The sequence below is a fragment of the Nicotiana sylvestris genome, chromosome 2, assembly GCF_000393655.2.
Source record: "Nicotiana sylvestris chromosome 2, ASM39365v2, whole genome shotgun sequence".
Lineage (NCBI taxonomy): Eukaryota > Viridiplantae > Streptophyta > Magnoliopsida > Solanales > Solanaceae > Nicotiana > Nicotiana sylvestris.
Window position 1 is genome coordinate 70,025,866 of NC_091058.1, and position 22,398 is coordinate 70,048,263.

Below are 22,398 nucleotides of genomic sequence, written 5' to 3' on the forward strand. Positions count from 1 at the left end.
TACAATTACCAAATCTTATTGCGATAAATTTAGCTTAAGTCAATGGTTTGTTTGCAAGAAAGTTTAATTATTTGAAGTGAACTCTCAAAGTTTGGTATTTGTTCAGTACAAACTTTCATTTGCAAATTGTTATTCTTTTCACTACAGATTTAATATTGCATCCAATATAAATTTATGTTCTCTTTCTAATAGGCTACTTGAATTACTCGGTCACGCAATAGGCTACTATGTCAAATTATTTTAATTTATTATCTATTTCAAAAAATAATGTTGATCACGGTAGAAAGTAGAAAATCTATCTTATATATCATTACTATTATACTTATTTTGCTTTATCTACCTAACCATATCATATTCAGTCAAAATGGTAAGCGAATTAAAATTAACAAAATAATGTGTACCTATTAACAGTTTTCTTTTGACCGAGTGATAAAAGTATTAGCAATTCGAAGAGGTTCAGTAAAGCTAAATAAAAATCTCCGACACAGAAGTGTTTCGGTACTATAATATTAATCGACGAAGAGGTAATACAATTTTAAATTTTTATTATAATTTTTACTTATTCATATTGCCTTTGTTAATGATATCATTTGTTGGTTAAGTCTTTAATAGTGGAGAAATATCTAAGCAACCCCTTTCAATACTCATGTGAAAAAGTGAAAGGACTTCTTCAAACCAAATAAGAGCTAATATAGTAGTAATGATTAATTAAATCGTGTCAACCCTAATAACACTTCAGTGCACAAAAAACTTGAAATAAGTTTTACAAACAACACCATAGTAAAGCAATCAGTCGATGACATTTCCACCCAAAAATATTTCAAATAATTTTGTATCCTTGGAAAAGGCGGCAAAATTTAGTGAGGACACTCTATTTGGTAATTCTTTATAGTAATTTATGAATTATATTTTACATAATTAATTGATACTTATGACTATTTTTTCAATCTCATAAATTTTAGATGTAATTTTTATTTTATTAACACACAAACCACTTATTGAAGAAGGATAGACTTGGAGAAAGAGTGCATATAAAAGGTAAACTGAAATTACACGCATAAAAAATAGTTACACGCATGAAAAATATTTTGGTTTACTATATAAAATTATCACTTAGTTGAAACTAGTTAGTTTTAAAAACGTCGGGGACTTGTTTGTTTAATTTTAAAGGTTGACTAAAAACAGAACAGTTGAGATTTGAGAACGGACAAAGGCAACCGTGGACAGACGAAATATCAGGAACCCAATCCCAGAAGAAAGGACGACTGTTTACCTCAATCAAACCAAAGATCCTCTACAACTACGCCCCGTCTTCCAATTTTCGAATCTCATAATTATTGCGCTTTCCCTCCCTAGATTTCCTCAATCTCAATCTTCCCATGTAACCCATTGCTGTATCATACGGTACCTCCCTCATTTATTTAATACCCCATACCCCACAAATAAATAAATTAATTAATAACAATCACCGTGTAAAAGAAATCGGCGATTAATTTCTGGTTTTAGGTTGAATATCGTCGATGAAACGGCACTGGGTGATCCTGGTCTGTGTTTTACTGTTATTTTTTGGCTTTACGGGCTTGGCAAGTGAGTTATTGAGCTTGCCGAGTAGTTCAATTGAGGGAATTTCCGATGGAGTTACGATAGCTCCGGCGAGGAGGAATCTGTTGTCAGAGTTAAGGTTAGTTTCTGTTCTTGCTGTTTTGAGAATTTCATGTTCTGCTCATTTGGATTTACTGCTGGTATGGTGTGGTAATTTTTTTAGTAAATTGTGCAAAGATATAGGAATTCTTGGAGCTTCTGTAGAAAATTCTTTGCTACTCCATCTGTTTATTTTATTAAAATTTAGAAATGACACAAGATTTCAGCTTTATTATTGCTTCTGGAGGATCTTTTCATGTTTTAATTTCATTTTCTACTGATGCATAGTTTGGTATTTTGGTTCAAATTATCCCTTCAATTGCTTTTTACATGTTTTCTTATGCTTCTGGAGAGTAAAAGAATTGGATTATCGTTAAATATGCTCCCAATTCTACTTAGGGTGTGTTTGGTATGAAGGAAATGTTTTTCTGGAAAATAAGTGGTTTTCTTATTTATTTCCGGTGTTTGGTAAGTAAGCAGAAAATATTGTCCCAAAAGCATTTATGTATAATATACTACAAACAATATGAGGGTGGCGAAGGGTAGGGGGTCAGAGTGGGGGGAGCTTGTTTGCAGGGGGTTTGGGGGAGGTGGGCGGCGGAGGGGCGGTAGTTGTTAGGGGGTGGAGCGATTAGTCGGGGGTGGGGTGTTGGGGGTGGGAAGGACACAGTTAGCGTGAAATCCCACTTATGGAACTTGTTTTCCTTACTCCCATCAGGTGGCTTCCATGATTTTAAGGAACTTGTTTTCCAGAACATTTTGACCAACCAAACATGAGAAATTTGGAAAACATTTCCAACTCCATAACAATCACACTCTTGTATAGAACTTGTTTTGCCTAATTTTGGCATCACACCAGCTAACCCATATTTCAGTCAGGCTTTGTCCTTAGTTTGTGTTTTATTCAAACAGATATGTTATTCTAGTTTCCTTATACATCCGAACTAGAAGAGTAAAGAGTTTTATGCTCCTTTTTTTGGCCATCAGGAAAATGGATGCTTGTTCATCCCGACTTTCTTTCGTTTCCATTACTCTATGTTCGAGAACCATGCCAACTACAACTGTAACAATTTCAGGATGTCTGGTCTTGAAATTACAACATACTCTTGGAGGAGATCAGTTTCTATAAAAGCAGAATCCTACTATTTGGTTATTAGTTTATGTCTTCCCCTGTAAATTACAATCTAATATGTGGAAAATGGTGCTTTTAATGAGCGATGGGATAGTATCTATTGAGAATAAGTTATTATGGATCATATGTTTTGCTACGTATAATGCTTGATGCATATTTGACTTCTCGAAAAACGAACAGGATCTAGGAGAAAAGAACACTGACATTTCTGCTTACTTCTTTAACCCAGAAACATTCTAGTTGATCTCTTTTAAGGTAAATCAACTTAATTTCTGCAAACTGGATCCATGAGCTGTAAACTAAATTCTCTTTGGAAATAATAAACTAAAATCCTTTTTATTTTTTGTTCCTTTTTGCCTTTCTATGTTCACTTTGTGTCATGCTGGTAATTTTATATATCTGTAGTGTGCTTTCTGATTCATTAATTTTTTATTTATTTTCTGCGTTGCTACAATTTCCTGAACCAGGAAACCTGAGACAGCACTGGTTGCTGAACTGGATGGTACTGTTCATTTACGGGAGGTTAAAACTGAGAAAACACTCTGGTCATTCAGATCTGGCCCATCAATCTACTCTTCATATCAGGCTCCTATAAACTATAATGACAACAGGGAGGCATCATCTGATATAGGAAGTGGTTATTTCATTGACTGCCGTGGGGATGATTGGGAATTGTATGCACACAACAGGCTTGGCAAATTGGTATACGAGTCTTTTCATTATTCTACATGGATTACTCTTGCAATTTTGGTGCTATATAACAAGAGATGATATCCACTTAACATTGAATGATAATGAGACATGATGCATCAATTAATGTAGTACTACCTCCGGTCCATTTTCAATGTCGTTTTAGCCAAACAAAATTTGGTCCGAAATAAGTGTTGCTTTAGGAAACCAAGAAGGCATTAACTTCTTTTCCAAATCTATCCTTGTTAAATGATCTATAAAAGTTTCTAAAACGTTGAACAGTTATTATTCATTTTGGGGAGAGAAAGATGGTAATTTAGTCAAATAACCCTTAATGGTCTTCTTAGTGAGTGTGCCAAAACCTTAATGATAATTAAAATGGACCGGAGGTACTATTAACAACTAGACCTTGATCTAGACTAACAAAGTGAAATGTACATTTCCTTAGTTTGAAACGTATTCTAAACTCCCCTTTTTATCATCATGAAGGTGTTAATTTTGAGCATAATTTGACCAATATACCCTCATATCTACATATTGGTTGATTGAGGACAATTTTGGAATTGATTTAGCTACCTAAAAAGTGTATAAAAGAAATATATGTGTGAAAAAGGAAGGAAAAAAGAAGAAAAGGAATGGCGACTGAGGGGCTGGTATTTGTGTATTGGGTTTGAACTGGGGACCTAGAAGAGGAAAGGAAAGAGACAATGGTGCTTGGCTTTTTTTTTTTTGGGGGGGGGGGGAGGGGGAGTTGAAACACGGACTGAACTATATGAGAAATTGATGCTCCAAATCCAGAAATTTTTAAGGAACATATAATGAAGAATCTAGAATGTTCGCACACAAACGAAGTTATCTATCATAATGAAACATGGAGTCTGCATAGCTAAAGGCGGACTGAAGTTGTGGGGGTGGGGGAGGGTGGGATGGAAGAAGGGAGTGACATAGTGGAGGCAAGTGCAGATAGGGGAATGGAATGACGGGACGATGTTTGTGAGTGACGGGACGATGTGAAGGTGCAATAGAGATCCTTTATCTCCCTTTCTATTCATTATAGCCATGGAAGGATTGAACAACATGATTAAAACGGCTAAAGTCAGTGGATGGGTTAAAGGTTTTGAGGTAAACAGGAGTGGGGCAAACAATCTAGAGATCACACATCTCCAATATGCTGATGATACTCTAGTCTTCTGTGACGCTCAAAAGGAACAACTTAGATTCCTAAGGATCATTTTGGTCTTATTTGAGGGAGTTTCAGGATTACACATCAACTGGAGAAAGAGCAATATTTTCCCCATTAATGAAGTTAACAACATGGAGCAACTGACACAGATATTGGGAGGAGAAGTTGGGTCCCTACGAACTGTTTACCTTGGGATGCCTCTTGGTGCAAGATCCAAATCAAAAGAGATCTGGAATTCAGTCATAGAAAAGTGTGAGAAGAAGTTGTCAAGATGGAAATCGCAATATCTATCATTGGGGGGCAGGCTAGTTCTAATCAACTTAGTATTAGACTCACTTCCTACTTATATGATGTCTTTGTTCCCAATTCCAGCCGGCATTTTACAGAGATTGGACAAACTACGAAGATCATTCCTTTGGCAAGGTAATAAGGAGAAAAAGGTCTTCCATTTAGTTAAATGGAAGACACTCACAATGGCTAAAAAACAAGGTGGTTTAGGAATAAGGAATTTGAAGAATCAAAGCAAGACTCTTAGAATGAAATGGTTATGGAAGTACTCTCAAGAACCCCAATCTTTATGGGGCAAAATGATCAAAGCTAAGTATGGTGAGGAAAACAACTGGGTATCAAAAAATGTCAGAACATCATATGGAGTAAGTGTGTGGAAATCCATAAGAGAACTTTGCCCTATAATGAAGAACCACTCCTCCATAAGAGTGAACAACGGAAGGAACACATCATTCTGGAATGAACTGGTTAGGACACGGAAGCTTAAAGGAAAGATACCCCGATATGTTTGGTTTAGCACAAAACCAGCATAGGACAGTAGCTGATATGAGGAGTCATCAAGGTTGGGAAATCGCTCTCAGAAGACAGTTGAATGACTGGGAGATAACAAGATTAGCTGACCTTTACAAAGAGCTGGAAACATTTAAAGGATTACAGGAAGGGTTTGATTCACTTTGGTGGCAGAGGCACAACAGAGGGGTTTACCGGGTGAAGGATGCATATAAGATTTTGAATCATAATAGTCAACAGGTAGACCCATGGCCTTGGAAACATATATGGAAAACAAAGATTCCATACAAGGTAGCATGCTTCACTTGGCTACTAGCAAAGGAGGCGGTATTAACCCAGGATAATCTCATAAAAGGGGAATTTCTCTGTGTTCAAGATGTTTTCTATGTGGGAAAATGCTGAAACTGTCACCCATTTATTTCTATATTGCAAGATTACAGACCAACTATGGAAAATCTTTATTAGTCTTAGGGGTATTTCATGGTCAATGCCATACAAGCTTAAAGATGTTCTTTATAGTTGGGAAGAAGCTGGAGCTGAAGCAACTAGTAGAGATAGATGGAGGACTGTCCCGGCTTGTATCTGGTGGACAGTTTGGAGGGAAAGGAACGCTAGATGTTTTGAAGATAGAAGCAATCCAGTGCAGAAGATCAAACTCAATTGTATTCTTCTTTTTTGTTTTTGGTGTAAACAGATTTACACAGAAGATACATTGACAATCATAGACATACTAGGATCTTGCTAGGTCTCAAATCAGAACATCTACTAATCCTCTTCATGTAAATTTGGTTTTCAGTGCAACCTATGTACTGATGTTTTTAATATATACAATAGTTACCAATTCTAAAAAAAAAAGGTGCAATAGAGTACGGCGACAAGCCGACAACCGAGGAGTTGAGTTGAGAGCAAAAAGAAAATTACACTTGACGAGGGGAGGGTTTGAGGTGTGTGACGGGAGGGGCAGTGGGAGATAAGGTACGTTGGAGGTACTTATTATTAGAGAAATGCGAAATTTATTCAGCTTGCTGACTAAGATTCACTTTTATAACGACAAGCATGTTTGGAAGTAAGAGACTGACATCTTGAAATCCTTCCTGTACTTCCTATTCATCCGCCTATAGTGTCTAATTTATTGCTCCATATTTTTGTACAGAAACTTATGAAGAATATTGACGAGTATATTAGTTCAACTCCACAAATAGCTGAGGATGGCGGGATTGTTCTGGGATCTAAAAGAACTACTGCATTTCTGGTTGATGCTAAGACTGGCCGCCTGATTTATACATATAGGATGCCTGACTCTCCAGCAACTAACAACAATGACATTACTTTTCATCATAATGGCACCATTGATGAAGAGAGTCTGCCCACATACACGCTTTACATCACCAGAACAGACTATGCATTGACATCTTTTATTCCAAACTCAGACCAAGTGTTGTGGAACATGACTGTTGCTGAAATAGGGGCTGCTTCTCTTTGCAAAGACATCGAGGATCCATTTAGTGGGGATATTCTGGATTCTGACAGATCTGAACCTGACGTACATTTCGATATGCCATTGCCATGTCAGTCAAGGGCCCTTATCCACAGACGTCGAAGTCAGCAGGAGAAGATGCTCCCGGGTGCTCATCGTCCGGAGCTCCCCTCATCAGAGACAAATGTTGATAATGCAGCTAATGCAGACACCTCCTATTTGGAATATGTTATAAAAAGAACTGTGTTTGGCATATTGGTGGTGTTCATACTTTTAATCATCAAAAAGAAAAATTCAGAAGATGTTAAAACCCAATTTAAAGAAGGAATAACCAAGTCTTCTGAAAGATTGAGCACGCCAGTTCGCAATATTTTAGCCACTCTTGTGGGAGCTTTAACACGCAATCGTGATTCAGTGGCTGAAGTCAAGTTGGTCAGACAGCCCGGCAACTCACATTCACCAAATGTACCTTCAAAAAGGAAAAAGTCTCGGAAGTCTGGAAAGAATGGGAGCAATGGTGAGAAAAGTGATAAAGGCCCCTCATCTGATGGTGGACTTCAGTATGCAGATGTGGATGCTGATAATAAACTGTTGCTTAACCTTATTCAACCAAGTATATATGGCAAAGGTGGGCGCACTATCGGTAAGTTGTTTGTCTCCAGTACAGAGATTGCTAAAGGGAGCAATGGTACAGTTGTCCTTGAAGGAATTTATGATGGTCGTGCAGTTGCTGTGAAAAGGCTTGTCCGGGCACATCATGATATTGCCTTCAAAGAAATAAAGAATCTTATTGCATCTGATCGACATCCAAATATTGTTCGGTGGTATGGTGTGGAACAAGACCAAGATTTTGTTTATCTTGCATTGGAACGCTGCATTTGCAGCTTGAGTGACCTTATTCAGATTTATGCCGACACTACAGTAAATGCACGTCTTAATCAGAACTTGGATGCAGAATCTACAAAGCGTAGAATTCATTTGGATTATTTGAAGGGTATTATGTTGGATACTGAGTTAAGGAAAGAAAATGGTTTTCCTTCCCCTTTGTTGCTCAAATTGATGAGGTTCGTGGAATTATTTCATAATGAATTTGATTTTGTGCCTCTAATTCGTGGTATACGGTGGGTTACTCTGCAACCCGTTAGATGGTGACTTGAAGAAAGGATGATACTTCACAAGGAAGGGTGCTCTTTTTATTCTTTCCTTTTTCTGTGTTTGCCTGTTTTGCATAGCACTCGTGCACAGAGGAGAGAGGGAGGGAGGGAGGTGATATTATACATCATAAATTCATTCTTGGCATATTGTTCTATGATGCTCTTTTAGTAACGTTTTTACATATCACATGTTTTCATAGTGATTAATTTATGTGGCATCATTTCAGGTCTTCTTCGCCTGGTTAACTCCAAAAGATCATTTGCTTCCTATGCGACTTGACATCAGGTCTTTAGAAGTCCTTTATTTAGGGGAAGAACTAGGTGAACTTCACTTTGTTCAACTCTTGCTTATCCCGCCCACAGCGGGATAGAGCGTGGGCGGTATAGAGCAAAACACTTTGACGAGAAAATTCTCATTCTTCTGACTCATAATTTCTTGAGATAATGGCTTTATAATTAGCCTTAGCACTTTGCTCTTCATGGTTTTTAGGGTTTGGTGCTTTTCCATCCGTGCTTTCTCATCTGTGTTCTCTTACAGTTTTACTATTTTCTGCCTTCGGTATAATAGGTTATCTGCTACAAGATTTACCCCCTCTCTGCAGTGGGGAAAAGAAGGGGCCTGTATGACTGCTCCGTCCTTTATCAAACCTATAAAAGTTTTCTGCATCTTGCATTTCTAGACTGTCATCTTGCAAAGGCCTAAACTGCTGTTTGGTTAATAAGCGCTTAGAAGAATTATATTTCTGTTTCCGTACATGGAAGTTGTAATCTTTGCAGCGCCTTTGAACAAAAAATTGGACCAATTTTCTTGTCTCTTTTAATTCCATATAGTTTTCTGAACTGCAATTTGACTGGGTATGGCACACTTTTGGTGTTCTGATTTTTTTCTGGAGGACAGGGATGTGGTATCTGGTCTTGTGCATCTTCATGATTTGGGGATCATTCATCGAGACCTGAAGCCCCCAAATGTTTTGATAACTAAGGAAAGATTCTTAGGTGCTAAGCTTTCTGACATGGGAATTAGCAAGCGCCTCATTGGAGATATGTCTTCATTAGGTCATCACGCGACAGGCAAGTAGTTATAAAGTAGTTTTACATTAGCTGGTAGTGCATGATAAACTTATGTTCAGTCCCACCACCATTTGTATGCTCTGTTATCAATTAACTTGCATGACATACTGAGTATTGCTATGCGTCCATGACACTTTGTTGTCGTCCTTGCTGCTTACTGGAGAAGATTGTTTGACTGACAATTGAGGTCATTCTCACACTAGGCTCTTCTTTTGGAGCCTCTGAGCTTTTAAATTTTCTACGAGCACTGCTCCTGCTTGCCTGAGCATCTTGTCTTTAACTTTTGTTGCTTAGATTTCCACTCTTTTTATTTGCGATGAATTTTGCAGGTTATGGAAGTTCAGGATGGCAAGCTCCTGAACAGCTTCTTCATGGACGTCAAACACGTGCTGTTGATATATTCAGTCTGGGGTGTGTTCTGTTTTTCTGCGTGACTGATGGTAGTCATCCCTTTGGAAGCCCTCTTGAGCGTGACATTAACATTACAAAGAGCAAAATTGATCTTTTCTTGGTGGAACATATCCCTGAAGCTGTGGATCTCTTTTCTCAATTATTAGACCCCAATGCTGAGTTGAGGTAATAAGTGAAAATGTTTCTTTTGAGTTTATATACTAAAAAGTCAAACACTTAGCGCATGTAGCAAATAATTTTGGACAGAGTCACTTATTGGCCATAGACATTCTTGTGGCCAGTTACGGCAGGAATTTCTCTTTGAATTGCATTATTACCTTCTTACTCTAATAATGTTTATGGAGATGACTATGCCCTTCTTTATCTCCCTTTATAATTGCAGCTGCTGAACGGTCATTTCAAAGTTCAGCCAGTATTTTATGCTTATTCATAAAAAATAAGAAGGCTTACAGATTATGACAATCTAGGTGTACTTTTCAAGTTTTAGCTAAATAAAACTTTCAGCTCAATTTAGTAAAGTAATGCTTGGTAAGTCCTGAACTACTTGACATTTTAAGTAGGCTGTGTAATTTTTCCTTCGTTGTTCAGAGACGCAGAAAATCTTCTTAACCACTTGGAGAGCTCAGACTTCCTCTGAAAGCTTAGATTGTTTCGAAATCTCTAAGAAACCTCCTAATTGAGTTATTTCTTGCTGTTTGGGCGAAAGAACTATTTGCTGCAATGATACGTAAACTTCACCAGAAGAGTATCTGATGGAGCAAAGAACATGCAAAAGTTTTGATCAGTAAAAGCATGTTTGTTTAATTATAGTATAGTGACTATGCTCTTATGAAATTGAGAAAAATATAGCTTTTGGATTCTCAACGTCATGTTAAACTTGAAACAGACATCGTGAGAGAGACCAAATTTAAGAGGATATATCAAGATTTCTGCATATGGTTTCAATCAATAAACAATTAACATTGTAATGGAAAAATTGACCATAGTGATCTCATGGATAAAGCGCCTGTTGTTTTAGTAGATATACTAAGTGCAATTGCCTTTGCTAAACTCTTGTTTTTTCTTTTTCTTAATTTTGTGTGTCCAAGACCGAAGGCCGTGGACGTGCTTGCTCATCCTTTCTTTTGGACATCTGAGATGCGATTGTCATTTCTTCGTGACTCAAGCGACAGGGTGGAATTCGAAGACAGGGAGACTTCTTCTGATCTCCTGAAAGCATTGGAAGGTACAGCACCAGTTGCTTTGGGTGGGAAATGGGATGAGAAGATGGAACCTCCATTCATCAACAATATTGGTCGTTACAGGCGTTATAAATTCGACAGTGTTCGTGATTTGCTGCGAGTCATGCGTAACAAGCTAAATCATTATAGAGAGCTTCCCACCGAAATTCAGGTTAGTTCTGATAAATTTATATACTCCTTGTCGTTATTCGAAGGATTGGTGTATACTTAAAATTTGGCAAGAACCCTTGGAGGATTTAATTAATGTAGATTTCAGATTGTGTTTGGTTTCCAAGTTTTTCATGATTTGATAAATGTTGAGTCTTATTTATTATTGGAGAGAAAGTAGCTGTCCTTGGAAATCTCTTAGGTCGTTCTCCAATTCCCCCCAAAAAAAAAATTGGAGAGAAAAAGAGGAAAAAAAACTAATTTCATTATAGCATTAATTTGTCAGGCGATAGTGTTCCATGAGGAATTGGTAATGGTAAATCTACCAACTCCTCTGAGTTGATTTCTCGTCTTCTTCATTTGATTACTTGAATTATTACATATATATTCGGAAAGCTTTATTACTTTAGAGTTTAGACGAATATGAAGTTCCCTCAGATTTTCAAATATTTTCCTCTGATTTAATACCTTTTTATTGGCTGACTTGCAATGTTTCTCAACATCATTTCAGGAAATTTTAGGAACTGTACCAGAAGGATTTGATGGCTATTTTAGGTGTCGGTTTCCCAAATTACTAATTGAAGTGTATAAAGTGATGTCAGATTACTGTAGAAATGAAGAATGTTTCCAGAAGTACTTCACAAGCAGTGTACTCTGACTCCTCCAAATAGCGCCTGAATCTTGTTCAATACCTGAATGTATGATGTAACATGTAATGTAGTCTATATATGTAAATATGATCAACCTATATATTCTTATTGAAGTGTATATTTATGTCGACCAACATTTCACTTCTTTCTTTCTTAATGCTCCAAGTTATTTTTCGTTGTTCAGCGATTGGACAGAATTGGTTGCTTTGTTGATGTGTTAGATGGAGATGCTTTCTTTTTCTTCTCCGCTATTTGGAAATGCTTACATAAAAAAAAAAAAAAAATAAGATCACCCCCTCCCCCCTCTTTTGGGGTCTATAACCTGAGAGCTGGGCAGTGCGGCCACGTGGATTGGCCAGGGGCTTCTACGGCTAATGAGACCTCAATCCTGAAGCTTCTTAAGTACTCTTTTTATTTTTATGGAGAATTCACGACAAGAGTTTAGAAGTGCACTTGTCTTTAGCCCCCCGGCCGTCAAAGGGCGTTTAGTAGCAGTACATGTCAAACTAGAAAACACTATAGGTGGGGTGGCAGAACTAGTGCTCGAAAATTGCTTTCCCTTGCATGAATTTGGCAGATATTGGCATATGAGCTTAACATTGCACTTGTCATAATCAATATTGAGCTAAAAGCCTTTTTAGGCAAGGACAGATGTATACACACAAGGATCAGCAGGATTCTGAGGTTGCATGGCTATTTTTCCAATGACAACGGACACTTGGTAAAATATGATAGCAGCGCCTTGCAAATAAAGATTCATTCGACCTATATAATTACATTTTGGGAAGACTAGTACACATTGTTAGGAACTACGCAGATTCTCTAAAACTTACAACCCTGTTTGAGTATATCTCAGAACGGTCAATCCTTGAACCATTTACTGATGCATCTTGATCAACACTTCTAACTGAAGTCGCGTCCAGTTGCCTTCGTTTGGACCTAGACCTCACTGACTCTTCCTTTTCGTCAGCAAAAGAAAGGAATGTCTGGAGTCGTCCTGATCGCGAGCTTCCCCCAGAGGACTCAGACTCGGGATAATAGTGGCAATATTGGCATGTTATCATGACAAAATATATGAGCAGTGCCAGAAAACATGCTAACCCACATATGAAGAATAAACCTGAGAAGCTTTTCAGTTGAAGCCTGTCCACTTCAAGTTTTGTATTCTGTGAAGTACAAGCAATTCCAGAAAGCCATTTATCATGGATCCTTTGAAGTTCCCCATTCTCTGATAGTTTCAGAATTGCAGTTGACATGTCAACCGCTAGAGGAGAGTCCCTAGGGAAAGCCTAGGAGAAAACAAAGAAAATGAAGGACATTATTCTCAAATGTAGACAGATCAATGCATAAACCCTTCATAACAAAATCGTTATAATTTGAAGGTAAAAAAAGGGCAGCCCGGTGCATTAAGCTCCCGCTATGCGCGGGATCCGGGGAAGGGCCGGACCACAATGGTCTATTGTACGCAGTCTTACCCTACATTTCTCCAAGAGGCTGTTTTCACGGCTCGAACCCCGTGACCTCTTGGTCACATGGCAGCAACTTTACCAGTTACGCCAAAGCTCTCCTTCTATAAGTTGAAGGTACCAAAAGAAAAAATATATATTCAAGCCTAGTCAAGGACTTCTGTGTGAAGCAAGCACCATGTTATGTCAAGAGAGATATACTAATCTCCTCTCCTTCCAAATATCAAGCTAACAGTATGATTCACCTTCAGAAGCATGTTTCAAGCAGAACTTATAACTAAGGAACAATGGGAAAAAACCATGCATCAGTGAAAAGTGTATTTTGTTGGCCTATTTGCAAGCTTTAGATGTAGAGATTTCTACTTCTCATGCATTATCACATTCGTTAGTTGGTTAGGCTGAAGTCACAGGATTCATAATTTCATCATCTCTTTATGTTGCAAATAATTTTTAATAAGCTGTTAGTATGATCAATTGGTCATAGTGTGAGATAAATTCACAAAAAGGCAAAAGCAGGTTCACATGTATAAGGAAAGGTGAAGTTGACAGAGAAATACTTACGAACCCCCATCCATTTTTTGTGAACTCTTGACCTAGAATACTGAATTGGCAACGCGTTGAGAGGAAAAGCTCCATATAGGCACGCTCATCTACTATAGCAGCAACACCACCGTGACTAGGACCATCTTTTAAAGCTTTAGCATAATCTTCGGGCAGGTTAAGAGGAACAAGTCTAGATTCATGAATGCCAAGTTCTTCAATCAGATAGTTACGGGCAAATGAACCTAATTGATAACCAATGGGGTCCTTTGTATTTACTAAACTTTCAATTCCTGTAATTGGTGAAGAAAGCTTCTGCACTGTAAGAATTGAGGTGAGGCTGGCAGTGTAGCTCGAGTTAATTATCAATACCACAAATAGCCATATAAGGAGGACAATGCGGCCAAGGGTGCTAACAGTGTTTTCTCCTGCATGCAAAAGTGATCTTTGTCAAAGGAAGCTCATTCAAGTGCAAGTGTAGATATAACTCCACTAGCATGAGTTACTTACTGTGGGCATTAAAGAGAGTTGAAAAGCTGAACCTGCAAAAAGAGTTTTACATAGGAAAAGGTCAAACCTTTGTTGTATAAAGATAGATAGCTGTTGCGGAATATCGTGGGTTAACTAGCGCACAATCACACACAAAGCAAATAGAGAAGAAAAATCAACACAAGGATTTAACGAGGTTCGGCCAAGCCTAATCCTCCGGGCAAAAGCAGAGAGAGTTTTCCACTATGAATGAGAAAAGAAACACAATACAATCTATAGAATCCTCAACTACAACCCCTATATATAGATCCCAAAAGGTCCCAAACATATATGAGAAAGGTTTCCCAATTTGACAAGGACTATAGGTTTTCCTTTCCCAATTCTAGTAGGACAATGGGTTTTCCTAAACCTATAGGGAATATGGGTTTCCTAAAAATACAAGGAAATAATTCAAGCCACAAATAACGAATCTTCCCCTTGGCTTGAATTCTCTTCATCAACAGGAACAACGTCTCTCTACCTTGCCCTCAGCCCTCGCAAGGGCTCTATTGAGTACTGCACACACCAATCAAGTCTAGGCAATGCCTAAACTTGTTGGCCGTGACTGCCTTGGTCATCATATCAGCTGGATTATCATGCGTAGACACTTTCTCCACTTTAACAATCCCCTTTGATATAATGTCTCGAATAAAGTGATGCCTGACTTCAATATGCTTCGTCCGCTCATGAAACAACTGATTCTTAGTAAGATGAATGGCACTTTGACTGTCACAAAAAACTTGTGTTTTCTTCTGAGCTAGTCCAAGATCACTTACCAAGCCTTGTAGCCAAATAGCCTCTTTAACTGCTTCCGTAATTGCCATATACTCAGCTTCTGTGGTAGACAAAGCAACGACAGACTGCAAAGTCGCCTTCCAACTGATGACACTACCAGAAAGAGTAAAAACATAACCTGTCAGAGATCTTCTCTTATCCAAGTCCCCTGCATAATCTGAATCGACATAGCCAACTAAGGATTCACTCAACTTGTCTTTGTAAAAAGTCAGGCCTACATCTGCAGTACCCTTCAAGTATCTCAAGATCCACTTCACTGCCTGCCAATGTTCTTTACCGGGACACGCCATGTATCTACTCACAACACTAACAGCATGTGAAATGTCAGGGCGAGTGCAAACCATAGCATACATAATGCTACCTACAACACTCGAATATGGAACACTAGACATCTGTTCCATCTCCTCGTCTGTTTTTGGTGACATGTTTGCAGACAACTTGAAATGGGAAGCAAAAGGAATGGACACAGATTTAGCACCTATCATATTAAATCTCTAGAGGACCTTCTCAATATAGGACCGTTGGGACAACATCAGCTTTCCAACCCTTCTATCTCGAGTAATCTCCATCCCCAATATCTTCTTTGCAGCACCTAAATCCTTCATCTCAAACTCCTCACCTAGTTGCTTCTTCAATCGGGTAATATGTGACATGCTTTTAACATCAATAAGTATGTCATCCACATATAGCAACAAATATACACTAGAACCGTCTTCAAGCTTTTTGTAATACACACAACTATCATATGCACTTCGAGAAAATGCATTTTGAATCATGAATGTATCAAATCTTTTATACCACTGCCTAGGCGACTGTTTCAGACCATATAAAGATTTCTTAAGCAAGCAAACATGATTTTTCTTATCCTGAGTAATGAATCCCTCGGGTTGACTTATATAAATCTGCTCATCCAACTCACCATGCAAAAATGCAGTTTTCACATCTAACTGCTCTAGTTCTAAGTCATGAAGAGCCACCAAAGCTAGTAAGACCCTGATAGAGCTATGCTTTACCACTGGAGAGAACACTTCATTGTAACCTATCCCCTCCCTCTGTGAAAAACCTTTAGCTACTAATCTTGCCTTGTACCTTGATGCTTCAACCCCTGGATTGCCCTCTTTTCTTTTGAAAATCCATTTGCAGCCTAGTACCTTCTATCCCTTTGGCAATGGAACAAGCTTCCATGTCTGATTCTTATGAAGAGACTCAATCTCTTCACTCATAGCACCAACCCACTGATCTGCTTCTAGACTAGAAATAGCTTCTTTATAGCTATTAGGCTCAAACACATCAATGGTCTCTGCAACAGACAGAGCGAACTCCACAAAATTAGCATATCCAAGAAAATTACCATCAGCTACGTTTGCAAACCTTTGTGGTGGATTGATCACTCTCTTCTCTCTGCCTGTTGCAATGCTATAGGGTTGTTGCACAGGTGCATCAACATTATTGTCTTGATCAATATTTTGCACCTCCTCCACTTCCTCTACTTTAGAACTACTGGGTTGAGCTAGTGGAGATTCAATTTCTAGCTCTATGCGGTCACTGACACCACGATCTGTTTCTGCTATTGCCTTCTCCCTCTGACTGTCCAGTGAGGCAGATTCATTGAATGTTACATCCCTACTGATAATTAGCCCTGGAGTCTTTTGATCTGTGCACCACAACTTATAACCTTTCACTCCAGTTGCATACCCTAGAAATATGCACTTCTTTGCCCTCGTTTCAAGTTTTCCATCCCTCACATGAGCATAAGCAGGACAACCAAATATCCTTAAATTTGAATAATCTGCAGGCGAACCGGACCATACCTCAAAAGGAGTTTTGAACTCAATAGCTGTGGATGGAGATCTATTGACCAAATAACAAGCTGTATTGATTGCTTCAGCCCAAAAATCTTTGCTAACACATGAGTGTGAAAGCATGCTTCGTGCCCTATCACAAAGCGTTCTATTCATACGTTCTGCAACACCATTTTGTTGTGGTGTTCTGACACAAGTACGGTGTCTCACTATGCCCTCCCTGCTGCAGAAATTATCGAACTCAGAATTGCAAAATTCCAACCCATTGTCAGTTCGAAGACGCTTAACTTTTCTTTTAGTCTGCCTCTCAACCATCGTCTTCCATTTAACAAATGTCGAAAATGCCTCATCTTTTGTTTTCAGAAAATACACCCGCACCATCCTTGAGTAATCATCAATCAAAGTCATAAAATACCTGGCACCACTCTTGGAGGGAACTCTGTTTGGACCCCACAAGTCAGAGTGTATATAATCTAACTTGTCACTGGTCTTGTGCTTGGCCTTCTTGATAAACTTTATCCTTGTCTGTTTACCAAACACACAATGCTCACAAAAATTTAAAGCTTGATTTTTGTACCCATTCAGCAAATTCTGCTTACTCAACAAAGACAATCCATTATCACTCATATGCCCAAGTCACAAGTGCCACAACTGAGACTGATTCAGATCACTTTTCCCAGAAGCTACAACAGCTTCCCCTTCAACTACACTGGCCTGAAGATGATACAATTTAGAATGTAGTTTACCCTTCATGAGTACCATGGAGCCTTTACACACTTTTAAGTATTCCATTCTCGGAGTGAAATTTATACCCTTGATCATCCAAAGTCGAAAGAGAAATCAAATTTCTTTTTATCTGAGGAACATGCCAACACTCAATGTTTCTGATGATTCCGTCGAACATTCTCAATTTGATGTTACCAACCCCCTCTACTGGTAATGGATTATCATCTCCCATATAGACAGTCCCACTCATTTGTTTGTAAATTGCAAACCAATTCTTGTGTGGACTCATGTGGAAAGTAGCACCAGAATCAAGAGCCCAAGAATTTTGCCCATGACTAGAACTCACAGCACAAACTTCTCCTACATAATCACTATCATCAGAATTATTGCCAGTGTCAATAATATTTGCCGAATTATCTATTTTTTGCTTCCCTCTTTTCTCCTTCAACTTAGGACAATCTTTCTTGTAGTGACCTTGCTCCCCGCACTCATAACAGTTTTGCTTCCTTGCTCTAGACTTTGATCTTGCGATTGACTTTTTCCTGTTAAAGTCCTTTTGTTGTGTTCTTCCTCTAATCACAAGACCCTCGCCCTCAATTCTGTTGTCTGGAAAGCTCTTTTTCAACTTTTTAGATTTTTGTGCATTACTAACATCTTCTAGTGAAATGCTATCTTTCCCATATAGCAATGTATCGGCAAAAGTATCATAAGACTGTGGTAAAGAACATAGCACAATCAAGGCCTGATCTTCACTCTCAATTTTGATATTCACATTCTTCAGGTCCATTATAATTGAATTAAACTCATCAAGGTGAGTTTTAACAGGTGTACCTTCGTTCATACGGAGATTGTATAACCTCTTTTTCAGGTAGAGGCGGTTTGTCAGCGATTTCTTAGAATACAGATCTTCCAGCTTCTTCCATGCCGTTGCTGCAGAAGTTTCTTCAGCAATTTCCCGAAGAACGCTATCTGTAACGCTCATGAAGATCGCACTCAAAACCCTCTCCTTCAGGTCTTCCTTCTTTGTCTCTTTCATATCTTCAGGAAAATACTCATCAATTGCTTTCCATAATCCTTGTAACACCAAGGACGATTTCATCCTAATCTTCCATACACTGAAACTAGAACCTCCATCAAATTTCTCTACTTCGTACTTTGTTGAAGATGATGAAGACATCTTAACCCTAAATTATTTATAGAAACCCAAACCTTGCTTTGATAGTAATTGTTGCGGAATATCGTGGGTTAACTAGCACACAATCACACACAAAGCAAATAGAGAAGAAAAATCAACACAAGGATTTAACGAGGTTCGGCCAAGCCTAATCCTCGGGGCAAAAGCAGAGAGAGTTTTCCACTATGAATGAGAAAAGAAGCACAATACAATCTATAGAATCCCCAACTACAACCCCTATATATAGATCCCAAAAGGTCCCAAACATATATGAGAAAGGTTTCCCAATTTGACAAGGAATATAGGTTTTCCTTTCCCAATTCTATTAGGACAATGGGTTTTCCTAAACCTATAGGAAATATGGGTTTCCTAAAAATACAAGGAAATAATTTAAGCCACAAATAACAATAGCAAAATTTGACATACAGAATGAAACTGGCAAGTAGAAAGACTAGATAATAGAAGAAAGTTCAGAGAGAGTAGAGAATATATGACAGACTTGTTCGTCAAGTTGATTTATGCTAATTTATTAGTTAAATGCTATTGGAACAGAAAAAAAAGCTAAACTGCATAATTTTTCTCACAATCAAGATCCTGATATAATACGTACATGCACAAGTAGTTGTCAACTCACCATAGAACAGTGACAATCTGCTTACTCGGAGGTCCACGAAAATCATCATTCAATCTGTGTTCTAAAATCCAAATTACAGTGCCAACAACTAAGAAAAAAACACCAGTGATAATCCACATCCTAGGAGTAAATGGCCTGAGAAAAGCCCAAGCATTAGAATTCTGCTGCTTAACTGGTGCCACTACAACTAACCCAGATTCAATGTATGGTTGAGTGAAATCAACCATTTTTGTCCGATTAGTTGTAATTGCTATGTCGCCTATGGCAGCGTCATAAACCTGAAAAGAAAGACCAAGTATACACAGTTAGAAAACACACTGCTAAACTGACACTAGAGTAGAACATTGGTAGTCTTATACTCACTCCTGCTGTGATTAAGCGCACTAGCTCTGTATCTTCTGGATTGTTATGGCCATCCCCAAAGGCAAGAAGCTTGTAAGGGACAGCATAAGGCAATAAGTTTATGGCTGTAGTGAAGACTTCAATACAGTATCCTCTGAATGAGTCAGTAGTGCCTGGTACCTTGCCAACAAATTCACGAAAGCTAGCTCGGTTAGGGACTGCAATTTTCAGTTGTCTCCCATTGTTTGGAAAAACCCATCCACGAGGTTTCTCTGTTGTTTGTCCGGGCCATATTATACTATGTAATTGCTGATTTGAAGAGGAACGATTTGGCGGCTTAGAGTAGAGTGTTTCAGGAGGAACAATTGATAAACCAGAGTAATTACACCAATAACCAACTTTCCTAAAACCTGTACCAACAACATTAATGACTTCAAAAGCAGGGCGGAATAGATTTCTGTCAGAAGTGAAACCATATGGTCCTGTTACACCTGTCATATTGACCTTATATATGTCGTCAAGCAATAGCTTCCCTCCATCAAAGATGCTCATAGAATCAAGATTCAAACTTCCACTATTTTGTTCAGTTAGCCTTGGATCCTTAGAAAATGAAATGTTTCCCCCTTGGTTAAAGAATTCGTTTATGGCACGAGCAAGTAGCCACACAGTATCATAGGCATAGAGCGCATAAGTGGACATTCCCCCAGTAACTCCTGCCTTCCCTGTCAAATTGCTCCACCGCGAGACAAACTTCTTTTTCAATTCTGAATCTGGAGTGTGTATACGCAAAGTGATTGCCCCGTCAAGATTCTCTTTTTTATCAGGAGAAAGGGGACCGTCACTGTCAAGGATAGTCGAGAGCCAATGCGTAGCAATCCAAACATATCCATTATCTATCATCCCTAAATACCGTGCCATAGAGAATATGTCCAGACCCTTTGAAGGATAAGTGTGAACAACCATTATTCGAGATTCTCTCAAAGCAACCTGAACCAAGACATCCCTAGCATCATCCAATGTTGCTTCAGGTTTCATAGCTGCTTTGTAAGAGATCGAACATCGTCTCTTGGCCAGCTGATCTGCTAATGCAGCTATACCATTTCTTCCAAAATCATCATCAATATATATAGCAATCACTTCTCTCCATTCGTAGTGCTCAATTATTTCAGCTATTGCAGCCATCTGAAACATATCACTTGGGGAAGTTCTAACAAAAAACGGGTACTGAAGCGAAGAAAGAGTAGGGTCTGTGGCTGCAAAAGATAATAGAGGGACCTGAAGCTCATTCGCGATGTTTGATACCACATGAGCTATAACAGAAGATTGGGGGCCAATAATGGCCATAATATCCGTTTCCATGAAGCGGATAGCTGTTATATAAAAATGAAATGGTTCACATAAAACTCAAAGAGTATAAGACAATTACTGAAACTATGAAAATCCAAGTACACAAAAACCAACAGAATATAATAGATGTTGCAAAAGGGCTTACCCTCAACTATTCCAAGAAATCCACTGGAATTACTATCCAATGATATCACATTCAACTTAGTTCCTCCAAGAACAGATGGATTGGAATTAATATCTTCCACGGCAGCTTCCACAGCAACTTTGGTAACTTTTCCGACGGCTGTATTGAAACTTAGCATACAACCAACATTCACAACTTTAGGCCTTGCAGAAAGAGTTGAATTAACCCCCTCTGAAGAATACCCATTGTAGAGAAATATCAATATCAATGTCCAAAATAGTCTCATTATGAACTTGGGATAAAAAGGTGCAACCTTGACCCTGTTAAGGCACATATTAGGAACAATTTAGTAAATTAACTACAACTCTTTCATTAACAGAAATAATACATAGTATATAATAACATCAAGAATTCCAAACACACCCTCAAGTTACTGATTAAAGAAAGCTTAAAGCATGCTAATTTACAGAAATTGATATGGAGTCCAAGAAAACTCCAAATAAACCAAGAAAAACAGTAATAGTTAAAACCGTAGAAGCATATTAAAAAGGAAAAAGAGAAAGTAGGTAGCTTCAGTTTCAGACTAGAAGGACATGAACAGTATTTTCCCACCTAGGAACAGTTGAGTGTGAAATGAGACATATTCCATGAAAGGAGATAATGGAGCAGACAAATAGAATACTTTTAACTCTCAAAAGTCAAGCATAATAAGAAAAAGAAGCAGAGCAAAATCTTGAGAAAATATGGGTGGTGGGACCAGAAAATTTACTTACAGGAAATCAAATAACCACACAGACAAGCGCCATGACAAGGGGAAAAAGAAAGAAAGAAGGAACAAAAAGCTGTGGGATTCTGCTCTTCTCCACTAAAGCATAAAGGTAAAGCAAATAAATGCAACTATGCAAATCTTGAGTTTCATTTCATTTCAGCTAAAAGAGAAAAAGCGTTACTTTTCTCTAGAAGTATGTTCTTTTTCTCTCTTTTCTCTTACCTACTGTACCACCTAGCTCATGTATGGCGTACAATATCTGAGTTTGCTTATTTGGTTGGAATTAAAAGATAATTGGACAGTAAAACCAGGTTGTCATTGCCAAGAAAATTGGATGGGGTAACAGTAACAACTACAGGGAAAAAAGTGTACTGAATCCGTGGGACCAGATGACGAAGACTACACACGCATGAAAAATGTGCGGTAAAGAAAATGTGTCAAACTAAAAATTACTAATAATAATTATACCAAACCAATAAAAATATGATATTTGCTCGCACGTATAGTTCTATCTTCTAATAATGGTTAACTAATATTTTAACTTAAATCACTTAAC

At 38.2% G+C, this 22,398-nt stretch overlaps 2 protein-coding genes across 5 annotated transcripts; one reads left to right on the forward strand and one right to left on the reverse strand.

Annotated features, from left to right (window-relative positions):
- Positions 1 to 1,185: 1,185 nt before the first annotated feature.
- Positions 1,186 to 11,747, forward strand: LOC104239121 (serine/threonine-protein kinase/endoribonuclease IRE1a). The gene is made up of 8 exons (XM_070167967.1): positions 1,186 to 1,404; positions 1,507 to 1,681; positions 3,241 to 3,475; positions 6,598 to 7,985; positions 8,974 to 9,146; positions 9,476 to 9,722; positions 10,646 to 10,949; positions 11,457 to 11,747. The coding sequence occupies exons 2-8, from the start codon at positions 1,521 to 1,523 to the stop codon at positions 11,601 to 11,603; spliced, it is 2,655 nt and encodes an 884-aa protein (XP_070024068.1). The 5' UTR covers positions 1,186 to 1,404; positions 1,507 to 1,520; the 3' UTR covers positions 11,604 to 11,747.
- Positions 11,748 to 12,183: 436 nt separating this feature from the next.
- On the reverse strand, positions 12,184 to 22,131 carry LOC104239120 (glutamate receptor 3.6-like). 4 transcript variants are annotated; one of them, XM_070167971.1, is made up of 7 exons: positions 22,065 to 22,131; positions 21,095 to 21,393; positions 19,624 to 20,972; positions 19,261 to 19,538; positions 14,112 to 14,143; positions 13,623 to 14,029; positions 12,184 to 12,884 (listed from the first exon to the last, which is right to left on the reverse strand). In XM_070167971.1, the coding sequence occupies exons 2-7, from the start codon at positions 21,357 to 21,359 to the stop codon at positions 12,405 to 12,407; spliced, it is 2,811 nt and encodes a 936-aa protein (XP_070024072.1). In that variant the 5' UTR covers positions 21,360 to 21,393; positions 22,065 to 22,131; the 3' UTR covers positions 12,184 to 12,404. The 4 variants fall into 4 exon arrangements, with proteins under 4 accessions (XP_070024072.1, XP_070024069.1, XP_070024071.1 ...); XM_070167968.1 differs by lacking the exon at positions 22,065 to 22,131 and adding an exon at positions 21,847 to 22,058; XM_070167970.1 differs by lacking the exon at positions 22,065 to 22,131 and adding an exon at positions 21,686 to 21,769.
- Between the last annotated feature and the right edge of the window lie 267 nt (positions 22,132 to 22,398).

Coding starts and splice junctions, on each gene's coding strand:
- LOC104239120 (XM_070167971.1), bottom strand. CDS start 21,359: ATGAGACTATTTTGGACATTGATATTGATATTTCTCTACAATGGGTAT. Junction 20,973..21,094: donor ATTTCTTGGAATAGTTGAGG/GTAAGCCCTTTT, acceptor TTTATATAACAG/CTATCCGCTTCATGGAAACG. Junction 14,030..14,111: donor AACTCTCTTTAATGCCCACA/GTAAGTAACTCA, acceptor TTTTGCATGCAG/GAGAAAACACTGTTAGCACC.
- LOC104239121 (XM_070167967.1), top strand. CDS start 1,521: ATGAAACGGCACTGGGTGATCCTGGTCTGTGTTTTACTGTTATTTTTT. Junction 1,682..3,240: donor AATCTGTTGTCAGAGTTAAG/GTTAGTTTCTGT, acceptor TTCCTGAACCAG/GAAACCTGAGACAGCACTGG. Junction 7,986..8,973: donor TTGTTGCTCAAATTGATGAG/GTTCGTGGAATT, acceptor TCTGGAGGACAG/GGATGTGGTATCTGGTCTTG.